The sequence below is a fragment of the Coturnix japonica genome, chromosome 10, assembly GCF_054131305.1.
Source record: "Coturnix japonica strain WE chromosome 10, WE-NBRP24, whole genome shotgun sequence".
In the NCBI taxonomy this organism is placed as follows: Eukaryota; Metazoa; Chordata; class Aves; order Galliformes; family Phasianidae; genus Coturnix; species Coturnix japonica.
Genome location: NC_140672.1, coordinates 4,309,641 through 4,322,139, shown reverse-complemented (window position 1 = coordinate 4,322,139; position 12,499 = coordinate 4,309,641). Strand labels below are relative to the sequence as shown.

General features: G+C 50.0%; 1 protein-coding gene across 1 annotated transcript; it reads left to right on the top strand.

Moving 5' to 3' along the window:
* Positions 1-10,413: 10,413 nt before the first annotated feature.
* On the top strand, positions 10,414-11,613 carry LOC146759151 (olfactory receptor 14C36-like). Its single transcript, XM_085510258.1, has one exon. It carries the CDS (start codon positions 10,420-10,422, stop codon positions 11,383-11,385), a length of 966 nt encoding a protein of 321 aa, XP_085366384.1. The 5' UTR covers positions 10,414-10,419; the 3' UTR covers positions 11,386-11,613.
* The last annotated feature ends 886 nt before the right edge of the window (positions 11,614-12,499 follow it).

Genomic DNA, 12,499 nt, shown 5'->3' with positions numbered 1-12,499 from the left:
TGCATGAAGGCTTTCTAAAGCTGTTAGCAGGGTCACTTGGGATAGGAGGAGGGGAAACAGTTTCAGGCAGAAAGATGGGAGACTGGCTTTGGATGGGAGGAAGAAGGTTTTGGCTGAAGGGTGGTGAGGCACTGGGATGTCTTGCCCAGAGAGGTGCTGGGTGCCCAGACAGTTATTCAAGTCCTGGCTGAACCAGGCTCAGAGCGACCTCATCTGGAGGTAGGTGTCCCTGTTCCCCGCAGGGTGATGGGACCGGGTGCCCTTTTCGGGTTCCTTCCTGCTCCAGTCGTTCTGTGATTCTCTGGCACATCCTCTGGGCAGAACACTGATGGACACGAGGCACAAGTGCTATGGAATGAGAGCTGAGCAGCTGCATCAAGCAGCAGAAAAATACTCACTTGGGTAAGACGATAAGGCAGCCAGAGAACACCAGGGAAGCCACCGGTGTCACACGGGACACCCCCATGTTCAGCAGCGAGGGGGCCTGCAGGGGAGGAACAGGGAGGTTGTGGGACATCCTGGTCATGGCTGAGGCACTGGGGACACGAGGAGCCTGAGGCAGGGAGAGCTGCCAGCACCGCAGCACCTGCACAGCTCAAGCAGCTGCCCAGGTCCTGTTGGGCCGTGTGCGGGCTGAGTGAGGCTGATGGTACTGCCTGGGCTATGGAGAAACCTACGGCTCACCTTGCAAACGGCTCTCCTGAAGTTCTCTTTCCCTGACAGCTCCTCCATGAAGTCGTAATAGAACTTCATTTCAAAGGTCAGCCCATCAATGAGGAGCACTCCGACGTCCTTCAGGACAACGGCAACTTTCTTCCCATTCTGCAGGCAGCTGGAGAGCAGGGACACAGTGTTCCGGATAGAAGCCTGTGCTCTCTGCTGGCTCACAGAGGCAGCTGCGGCCACCTGGCTGCACTTCAGGGGCTCCATCTTCCTGTAGGCTGAAAAAATACCACAGACGGTGTTGATGATACGGTTGCTGTTCCACCTAGAACTGCTTCTAAGGGACATCATCCAGAACGGCCCTGCATTTGGATAGCGTTGCTCCTCCGAGAGGGAGGTCTGCTTCAGAGAAGGGAAGTGGTGGCCCTCTTTGCCCCATCCACAAAGACAGCAAGGGTTTAATCCCCCCTCCTACCTGACAGGGACTCCCTGCAGGACTTGAGGTGGTGCACAGCTATGAGGTTGCTGGCCAGGTGAAACACGGGCCAGCACAGGGTCACGGTCCTGTCCTCCATCTTGATCTCCTTGGAGATGATGTCAAAGGAGCCGAAGGTGGGAATCCAGACCCCCTGTGAGTGGAGGAGGAAGAAAGGGCGGCTGTGTTATGGGCTGCCTGGAGGAAGAGCTGGAGTTGGTCCTGTGCAGGGACAGAGCTCAGGAGCCCCCTCCTGCTGTTCAATGGCAGAAGCCAGGGCAGTGGTGACGGCTTTGGGGCTGCACAGCCCTCTCCTTCCCCTCGCCCTCCCTCCCAAACGCATCTCAGCAGGGAAACACGGGGTGAATTTCCTGCTGTGCGAGCAGGGGAAGACTCAGAGGAAGTCCAGGCTGAGCCGGACAGGGCGAGGAGGAACCTGGCAGCCAACAAACGTACCTTGTGCACCAGCAGCTGCTCACGTATGAAGGCGGCCACCGCATCCCAGACGGCAACTCGCTCTGGAGATGAAAGGAAAAGCAGGTCACACTCTGCATCTGCCGCTTCCCGGCACCCCTCCCACTGCTGCGCAGGAGGGAGGTGGCAGATGGAAAGTGTCATCTCCATCCCAAAACTGGCTGCAGCACCCCTTCCGTGGTGGTTGTGGGCACGTGTACCTTCAGTATCACTGAATGTTGGTCCAGAGGCACGGCCCACCATGGGGCCATTCTCGCTCATCCCAGGTTGCTTCTTGTTGGCGCCGGCCATGCTGGAGCTCATCCTTCAGATGCGTCTGCTCTGTACCAGATGCTCCTTCAGGATGCAGAACCCTCCTCCGTGCTCTGCCTTCACCCCCCTCCCTGGTGGCTGTGCGACATCCCATGATGATCAATAAATCCCTCAGCAAAGCTACACGCTGTGTGTCTGTGTCCTTGTTCTCATGCTCAGCAGGGACTGCTGGGATCTGTTCCTGCTTGGCTGTGGCCACCTCAACATGCTGGGAGGCTTCCCCAGCTCCATGCCATGCGCACTATGTCCTGCACCCCTGTGGGCTTCCCCACCCTCTCTCATCACCTGCTCCAAAGTCCTAATGGATGGAGCTCCTCTGCTCTCTTTCAGCTTCTCCATACAATTCCTCCCAAACCCTTCACCCTTTGATGCAGCTCTGCATGGACACAGTGTGACCACATCACCCTCCTTTTAGCCCCTCTCTTACTGCAGCCATTTGTCTGCGTTAGGCCTCTTGCCTCAGTGCCCCAACCCCATTACCCAAAGCAAAGTCTGCATATCCCCTCCCATGGACACCTCCAATCTCCCGATGACCAATGAAGCCCTCTGATGACCAGTGACATCCCCTCTTGATCAATGGAGCCTTCTGATGGTCACTGAACATCTCTGACAACCAGTGGAGCCCTCCAACAACCAACAAAGCCTTCAGATGACTGCAGTCACCTTCTGCTGGCAAAACAAACCCTCTGATGGGCAGCAGCTTGCTGCTTTGTGTGCAGGGAAGGGAAGGGTGGGAAAGGGAGATGTTGACATCTCCTTGACAGACAGCATGGTTCGCTCATCATAGCATAATGATTTGTTCCTGATTTGATCAGAGAATCTGGAGAGCAGTGTGTCTGTTTCTGACTCCCCTGAGAGACACTGCTGTGGTTGAAGAGATGAGGCAGGTGATGATCTGCAGACAAAGCCGTACTGCCTGATGCTGCTGTTGATCAGGTAGTAGGGAGCGTTCAAAAGGCTGCCTGCCTCCAAATGATGCATGATAGAAAGCTGCAGCCATACAGTGAATCACCCGTTGATCCTGAGAGGATGACTCCTTTCATCAGGGGGCTTCCAGAATCACTGAAACCCATAGGCATACAACTGCCAGGGAAGATACAGGCTGTGTCCCAGGGAGAAAGAACCCGGGCAGTGTTAGAAGGAACTATAATGTCCAAAAATCTGCAGTCAGGATACAAAGTATGGACATGGGTGGAGGTTGCCCGAGAGTTAATTAACTGTGGGAGAAAATACAGGCCGGTGATTTCTTCCACCAGTTAATCTGAGCCGAGGGGAGTGAGGTTTGCAGCAGTCAGCCTTGCCCCTGTGCCACCCAGCCCAAAGCTCAGTGGGGCTGGAGAGGTTTCATTTGCACTAAGAGCAGGTAGGTGAAATATAAACATAATTGTCTCTGGACACTGGGCTGTCAAGAGGGCATTCCACGAGATTTGATGGAGGGATTACCCACAGTCAGGTTAGAGAAATCAGTTAATTGGTGACCAGAACAAAAGCTCAAAAAGCTCAAGGAAAGCTGCTGCCTTCGCCCCCCTCCAGCCCAAGGTGGGGGGAGGGCAGTGAAAGGTGGATGTATCAGAAAGCATACAACAAAAGGAGAAGATCCTCGATTTAACACCTTCTGTCCCAAGGCCTCACCCACCACCCTTGCCATTTGCCCCTGTGAGACACCATCCAGTTGCCGAGAAGCCAGGGAAACACTTCTCTCCCTGGCCAGCCTGTGTGGATTGATCCAGCCAACCTGAGGCCAGCTTCCCTAACCTTAATGAAATCCCTTAACAAATACCCTTGGAAGGTTAAGGACACCCCCAAAAAGGAATATAAAATTAACACTTGCTAGATTATTCCCTCATTTTAACCATATGAACAAATCCCCCAAAGGGCAAGTTGGGGTCTTGTTTTATTTCACAGAAGATCCCCGTGGGACCTTGATTGAACACAGAATGGCTGAGAGCTGCCTTTACCCATTTGTGTTTCGTGACAGAAATACTGAAGATGTGACCGTGCCGGAATACTGAATATACCTCTGTGTCACATGTTCTGTTTGTAATAGTGTTTTGTCTTGATTTGTTGTGGTTGTGGGTTGTGATTTGATATCAGTCCTTGGATCTGCTCAACTCCACCATTGGGCTCAGGGTGTTTTCAGCTCATCCTGTCTTTCTGGTGCTCCCTGCACAGTGACACCATCCCTTCTGAGCCCTTCTGTCACCCCTTTGGTCAAACTGGTGATGATTTGCATGGAACTCCTCCACGGTGCTTCCAAATTGCCAGCCAACTGGGAAATGAGCCAAGGGACCCACCTGATATCTGTTAGGTGTGCTCAGAAAAGAAACGCTTCGTAAAGCCCTTTGCACTGACGCTGTTCAGTGTCACGTCAGTCCAGGAGCAGCATCCAAAACGTGGCTGTTGGAAATTGTCTGAGTGTTGGTAAGAGATGTGTGTGTTTGTGGGATTACCCTTGATGGTTCTTACTGTGGGGTATCCTACACACTGCCCTGTGACAAGTTCAGCAGACCGTCACAGTTCTTGAACTTCCAAACCAGCATTTCTATCTCTCAGCATTTGAGCTGGTTTGGAAATGTTCAAGTGGAAAGTTCTTGAGACACTGAATCACCTTTGAGAACACTGCATGGTGTCACGGCGTTATCTAGATCAGTCTCTGTCCATGACAGGGGGGCAGTAGGCCCATGGGACAAACCGCTGACAAATGGGAAGGGAATAAGGGAAAGGGGTAGAGAGATGGGAGCTGGGCTCAGGGAAACAAACAGAGAAGCAGCAACAATCTAAGGAGGAAAACTTATTTAACTAATTACAATTTAATTGAAATTGAGGCTAATAAATCAAGTAAAATAAAAGAGAAAGAGAGAGGTTTCACACTTGCTGCCAGGCAGTGAGAGAGAGAGAGAGCTAGCGTCACTTTCGTGACGTGCTTCCCTCTCTGACCGTGAGATCCTCTGGGAGGTGTAGTTCTTCTCTGTGCTCCACATGATGTTATGATGCGGAATACCAATAGCAAAGATGACAAAACCATGACAAGGACTAGAAGACATACTGAGCAAGTTTGCTGATGATACCAGTTTAGGAGGAGCTGTTGCCTCCACCGAGGGTGGAGAGGACTTGCAGAGAGAAGTGAGTCCCAGTTGGTGCATAAAGCATAACAAGAACAAGCGCCTGATTGTGCACCTGGGCAAGGGCAACCCTGGACATACACACTGACTGGATATGGGACACTGGAGAGAAGTCCGACTGGAAAGGATTGGGGGTCCTGGTCAGCAGCATATTGAATGTGAGTCAGCAGGGTGCCCAGGCAGCCAGGAAGGCCAACAGTCCCCTGGAACACAGGAAACAAGTTATTACTAGGTGGGTGAGGGAAAGGACCATCCCTCTCTTCTCTGCACTGCTGCAACCTCACCTGGAGCACTGAGTGCACTTCTGGGCACCGCAGAACATAAAGGACGCCAAACTATGTGAGGGTGTGCACGGGAGGGCACTGTAACTGAGAGATCAGAAGTTCAGAGTTTCAGTGGGATTGACTGCTTGTTCAGACTGAGCCCTTCTCACATCCCACATCCTGCAATGAAACACAGGGCACACATGGGACATGAACTTCACAGCATCCTTGCACCCCATGCAGAGCCTGGGATCTTCTGTCCCCATCTTCCATTTAACATCATACAGACCTCCATCCCACTTCCCCAGGAAGGTCCCTGAGCCAACATGAGGGACAGAATCTCCCTGCCAAGGGTCTGGGGATCAGGACTTGGCATCGTAAGGCAAAGGAGGGGTTTCTTAGCATCAGAGCCACCATGCCAGTGCCTTTGCCTGCCTGTAGTCATGGCTTCCAATTATCTTCTCTAACAAGTCCCTTGGGAAGCTTGCTTGTTAATGGCCCTCAGTGGGCCCATTAATACTCCAAGAAACTTCACTGTTACTTCTGACTTTGTCTTGTTGAGCACTTTGTGCAGTCTTCTCTCTGCACTGGAGGTTGATGGACTCAGCAGCAAATGCCCCCTGGGGCTGATTGCAACTTAAAGAGCCCTCCTGTGTCTTGTGCCCTCCTGTCATCCTCTTCAGGTTTTCAGAACTTTTCAGCAAAATGGAGAGGTAAGTGGAGAGAACTTAAACAGGAAGAATCCAGCAGACATTTATTGTCTATTTATAGTTGGGTTTAATCAAGACATTAAAGAAGCACTGTGCGACTAATATCAATCCAGGATGTCCCCAGTGAGTTCTATTCTGTTCCTATGTGTGAACAAAGGCCCTTGTCTACCTCCCCACTCCATTGCAACTCACAGTGACCCCATGGGACTTGCATCACTTTTCCTCACATCACTCTTCTCCTCTGCCGTCACCTGCCTCAGTGTTAAACCTTCTTTGCACCAACGTCCACTGGCTTTCCACAGAGAACCAGCTGCACATGGAAAAGGAAAGTTTTCTCTTTTATTTTGGCCAGCAAATGGAGGGAAATGTGATGCAATTGAATGAACAGTAAAACACAGTGATCATCTGCATGCCATATCCAACCTGCTTCTATTGAGGTTTGTCTTCCACAGGGAATATTTGTACAAGAAATGAGATAGACACAAATAGGATGGGATAGATTGAATCACAGTGAAGGAGTTGTCAACAGAGTCCATCAGACTTTTGAGGAATGGAGCAAATTCCAGTAATCTCCCTGGGATAGATCAGGCAAGTATTTGGGAGGTATCAATTGATAATTGAACAGGACTCCTGACTATTTCACATGTTGAGAAGGATGATCACATTCTCATTGATTTCTATCTTTGTCTTCAACTCTTTTTTTCACTTTTATTGACATTAATGAACATCTTTCAGACTTCGTGCTTTAAAACAAAGAGAAAGAGAAAAAGGAGGAGAAAAAAAAAAAGGAAAAGAAGAAAAAGAAAAAAAAAAAAAAAAGGGAAAGAAAAGGAATAGATAGGAAGGGATAGATTGAATCCCAGTGAAGGAGTTGACAACACAGTCTACAGCACTTTGGAGAGATGGAGCAAATTTGAGTAATCCCCCTGAAAGTCAGAAATCAGCCATATAACTGGGAGGTATCTGACTGAAGAAAAAGCAAGGGATGGGGAAATCTGGAGGGCAGTGGCAGGAGCATGTGTACAGATGGCCTGCTGAAAACATGCCCATAACCATGGCCATTTATTTAGGAAAGCTGGAGACACCTGGAGGATGAGGGACATCAAATAGGCAGCAGGGAAGAGCAGTGGTAGATGCCAAGCTTTAGTCACAGGGCATTGATTGGCACTGGCACCACTGTCTGTGTCCCTGATCATGAAGGCATCTGTGTTCTGCAAACACGGTTCTGGAAAACATCATAGTTTCAAGAAAAACAAAAACAAAACAAAACAAACAAACAAACAAACAAACAAAAACCAGAAAGAAACAAAATCTCATCAAAGACACATATTCACACCTTAAAATGGATCAGGACTCATGAGAATTTCTCATGTTGAGTATGGTTAACACATTTTAATTGACTTTGATCTTTGTCTACAATTATTTGTTTCCGTTTTATTGACATTAATGAATATCTTTTAAGCATACGGCCTCAAAATAAATAAATAAATAAATAAATAAGAAAGAAAGAAGAGATCCATTTGCATCTTGCGCATGGCCTGATGCCCCTTTGACCTTCACTATTCCCAGCAGACCTTCCATGCCGGAGAGTATGAGATCCAGGAGAGCACCTCTCCTCTTTGGTTCCTCCGTGGCTTGGTCAAGAAGCTGCCATCTGTGCTCTCCAGGGATCTGCTGGATGGCACATGCCCTGCTGTGCTGTCCCTGCAGCAGATAATGGAGTGACAAAGGCCACCAAATGGGGCAAGGGCCTGACAACATCAGGCTTCCGTCTGTCTGCAGAGGGCACCTTCCACTTGCTCTCTCTGATCAGGAAGACAGAAACAGGCACTGTTGGTCTCCTCTGTTTGCCATTTCCATTGTCTCTGACCTGGCTGCTCGTCCATCCCCAGGCAGAGCTCAGTGCACTCTCACAGAGGTCAGTTGCCCTTCCTTGTATCCTCGCCCATCCATCCTAAAGACTCTGTATTCCCCTTGTGCTACAGAGCAGTTGTGGATGCCATTTGACCGTGTTCCTGTGGTCCAAACAAGATCTCAGGCCTGCAGCTCTACCAAGATTTCTAGCTTATTGTGTGTAGGTGTTTGCATTAGTGCAAAACCACAGAAGTAAACATCCTAATTGGAAAGCATCATTGGACATAGCCTGACCGGAGAGCTCATCTATGGTATCAGTGTGCAGAGGGTGGCACACAGACATTAGACCCATTATGGGTCTTGGAGTTGACATACCAGCAAGGACACTCCTCGGGCATGGCTTTCCTGAAGGCCCTGTGCTGCATTTGCAGCTGTATGTGAGTGTGGTGGAAAAGAACTAACATAACACTAGGCTGCTTCTGATGCCATTCAGCTGAGAGCCCATAGAAAACTGAGGTTTTGTCTGTCAAAGAATAAAGATGTGTGTTAGCTTTGTATTGCCTTGAGCTCCAGAATATGCAGCAGATGGATAGCAGAGAAAGATATGAGTCTTCTTTTGTGAGCTCATCCATTTAGTCAGCTGTGTAACGCTGCATGCTTTGTGGAGATGGGTGGTAAACTCACCTGGGTTCTGTTGTCATTTAGAATGGCCAAGAATACCTCTATCCCCTTTCTGGCCCGCAGCTGATGCTCAGGAAGGAGGTGTCTATCTCAAGGATATCCCACACAGTTTACAAGCACTGGCACACATCCAGGAGCAGCCCAGGCACCTTGGGCATCACCCAGTGTCTGTGTGTGAGCAACTGCCTCCCTGCTGAAGGACCAAGGACTCAGAGCAGGAGCTCACATGCAGGCAACCCCTTGTGCACATCAGATCAGAACCAGAAGAATCTCAGCTCCTATGTGTCCATGGGGAGCAGAATCTCATTTCAGCCCAAGCGTTTATCTTTAGGGATGAGATGCCTGCAATGCTTCAGCTGGATCACTGCCCTGCACAGGGGAAGTCCACCCCTCTCTGCCCTTGTCTGTGTGCCCTTTTTGTTTCATCAAATGATCTCTGGTAGGTCTCCTCTAAGTCTGGAATTAGTCACTGACCACTGGACATCTGGTGGTTAATTCATCAGATTTCAAAGCACAGTCATGATGCTGTTGTCTTTCAGGAGCTGATGGCCAAGAAGATACAGGGACATCTCAGGGGAGACAAGTGGGAAAGATAAACATGACATTCTCTGCTGCTGAGCTGGGCCGGGCTCCTTGGGACACGGGGAGCTCATAAAAGTGGGCAGCGCTGCAGAGAGACAGCTGTGCCTAGGAGCAGCTCTTGTGCACAGCACAGCCTGCAGGTGACAGAAGGAGAGGAGAGAAAGGGGAGAGAGCTTACAGGATGTGAACCGTGTGAACAGGCTGTGAGCTCACTGCAGGAGCATTGCACACAGACCATGACAAGGTAAGTCTCACTGCAGCCTATGCAGCTGCTTTTCATAGAGGGTTAACCAAAGCCGGGACATCCCGTAGCAGGTCTGGCTGCAGGCTCTGCATGTTTCTTTACTGTGGAAAAAGCCTTCTGCTTTAACTGAGGGTTTCCGTGCTGCAGTGTCAGAGCACAGCCCTGAGTGCTGCGTGTCCCAGCACAGCTGCAGGCTGTGCAGCCGGGGCTGCAGGCGGGTGCCCAGGGCTGTCCTGCAAAGCAGGGTCCCTGCTGTGCCCCAGGGGCTGTGTGCCGGGTATGGGACTCTGCCGCCTGCCAGGCTCAGCACTCAGCCTGCCCGGGGAGCTGCCCAGGGCGCTGCGGGGAGATGTGTGGGGGGAAGGAGCCCCCCGGCAGGGCTTGTGCTGCCACAGCTGCTGCCTGGGGCAGGGGGGATCACAGCTCCACTGCACAACAGGTTGTTTGTAGGGGTGCTTTGCAGGAGGAGAACCAAGGCAGAGATTTTCCATTTCCTGCTCTGAGTGAAGGGAAGAGGATTAGGGGGCAGAAATCTAAAAGGGGCTGTCAACTTTGAACACGGCTCTGAGACTCCCCAGTTTCGGGAACTCCCCATGCACTGGTTATTTTGTGGATAGTCACACAAGTTGTGCTTTCAGCCTCTCATTCCTAAAAGGATGCAGTCAGTTTCAGTGATAGTTGATTTCTGCAGACATTAATAGTTCACTTGTCCTGTAAACAGGCTGATTTCTCTGAGACGATTTGACATGCACAGATGCTGGGGTTGGGGTCTCAAGGAGCAGCTGCAGCAAAGAGGAAAATATCCAGGAGGATGGGATATGATTAGGAAATGAGAAGAAATGAAGAGCTCCCTAATATTCTACTCTTTAAGGGATGGTTCATATTCATGAAAATAACTTCAAATTCTGGAGTTTAATGATCATTTTCCAAAGGGAAAGGAAAATTATTATAGTATAGCAGGAGGAGTGTGTCTGAGAGTGGTCTGGACTTGTCATTATTTTCTGCACTCTGAGCAGGACTCCAAGCCCAACAACAGCAGATGCCCAACAGCAGCTCCATCAGTGAGTTCCTCCTGCTGCCATTGGCAGACACGCGGCAGCTGCAGCTCCTGCACTTCTGGCTCTTCCTGGGCATCTACCTGGCTGCCCTCCTGGGCAACGGCCTCATCAGCACAGCCGTAGCCTGCGACCGCCGCCTGCACACCCCCATGTACTTCTTCCTCCTCAACCTGGCCTTCCTCAACCTGGGCAGCATCTCCACCACTCTCCCCAAAGCCATGGCCAATGCCCTCTGGGACACCAGGGCCATCTCCAATGCAGGATGTGCTGCACAGGTCTTTTTCGTAGTCTTCTTCATCTCAGCAGAGTATTCCCTTCTCACCATCATGTCCTATGACCGCTATGTTGCCATCTGCAAGCCCCTGCACTACGGGACCTTAATGGACAGCAGAGCTTGTGCCACCATGGCAGCAGCTGCCTGGGGCACTGGGGTTCTCAATTCCCTGCTGCACACTGCCATTACGTTTTCACTGCCTCTCTGCCAAGGCAATGTTGTGAACCAGTTTTTCTGTGAAATCCCCCAGATCCTCAAGCTCTCCTGCTCAGGCTCCTACATCAGGGAAGTTGTGTTTCTCATTTTTATTATCAGTTTATGCTTTGGGTGCTTTGTTTTCATAGTGGTGTCCTATGTGCAGATCTTCCTTGCTGTCCTGAGGATGCCCTCTGAGCAGGGACGGCACAAAGCCTTCTCCACGTGCCTCCCTCACCTGGCTGTGGTCTCCCTATTTCTCAGCACTGCCTTTTTTGCCTACCTGAAGCCCCCCTCATTCTCCTCCCCATCCATGGATTTGATGGTGGCATTTCTTTACTCAGTGATGCCTCCAGTAGTGAACCCCCTCATCTACAGTATGAGGAGCCAGGAGGTCAAGGATGCAGTGAGGAAAGTGATAACCAAATGTGTTTCAATAGCATTGAACTGCCCATCTTTTAAAATTCATGACTTGTAATGCAGCTTTTTAATGAATCAAGCTCTCTTTTATTGTTTATTTTGTGCCATTTTATATGTATAATTTATTCTTATTCTTTTAAAAATTGTATTGTAATGCTTTTCATTACAAAGTCATTTCTGAAATCAATTCCTGTTCATCTTGTACCTTTGTAGTGTAGCCCAGACATGCTGTATATAGCGAAACATGCTCTCTGTGAACCATAACATAATAAAGGTCATGCAGTCACTCTGACTGTCCTCCTTCAGGTGAGACATTTCTGGGGCTGTTGGGGTCAGATGTTCTCAGAAACCCACAGTCCAGCAGGAAGCACACAGCTGTTCATCAGACTGTGCAATGACTTCATCCTCCAACAGATCAACAAATGATGGGCCATCCCTGCGCTTCTGGCTGGGGTCTGTGTTTTCAGGCTCACATCTGACGGTGCCTCTGAGTGTCCAGCAGCAGCAGCTGGTTTGTACATTGGTTGTCAGATCCCTTCTTCCTCATTCCCTGTTAGACCCTTCACTGGAAAAGTTCTTGAATGTTTGTTATCATGTCAGAAGTTTCCAAGCTTCCTTCAGGGCTTCTTCCATTTTGTACACAGAGGTGGTCACAGCCTCCAGGATGTTCTGTGGAAGAGGAACTGTGCACAAAGCTCTGATAGGTCCTACAGGAGAAATTCCAGAGCATAGGGATGTAGGTAGAAAGCTGCCAATAATGAGATGACTGACATGAGGTGGTCAGGAGAAGCCTGGAGAACAGAGATGGGAGTCTGAAGCTAAGGAAAGTGAGCCTACATGCCCTGCTCGTAAGTATCTGCACCAGAGAAGGTGGTCCACTGTTACCACTGCTGAAAAACACCTCCCACTGATGCACTCTGCTCACAGACACAGTTTGGTCTCCAGAGGCATTCAGCAAACATTGCTGAATGTTAACGAGTGCAACCTTTTTCTTCTTGGAGGAATTCAATGGCGCACATTTGCTTCATGTGCACATCCATGTCAGAAGGCATTCTGTCAGACTGCCCCTCTGCTGTCATCTGTCATATGGCAGCAACACGTAATGGGAAGTTGGTTGGAAGGTTCACATTCCATGCAGAAGCAAAGGATCTCCTCAGGGAGCAGCTCACAGC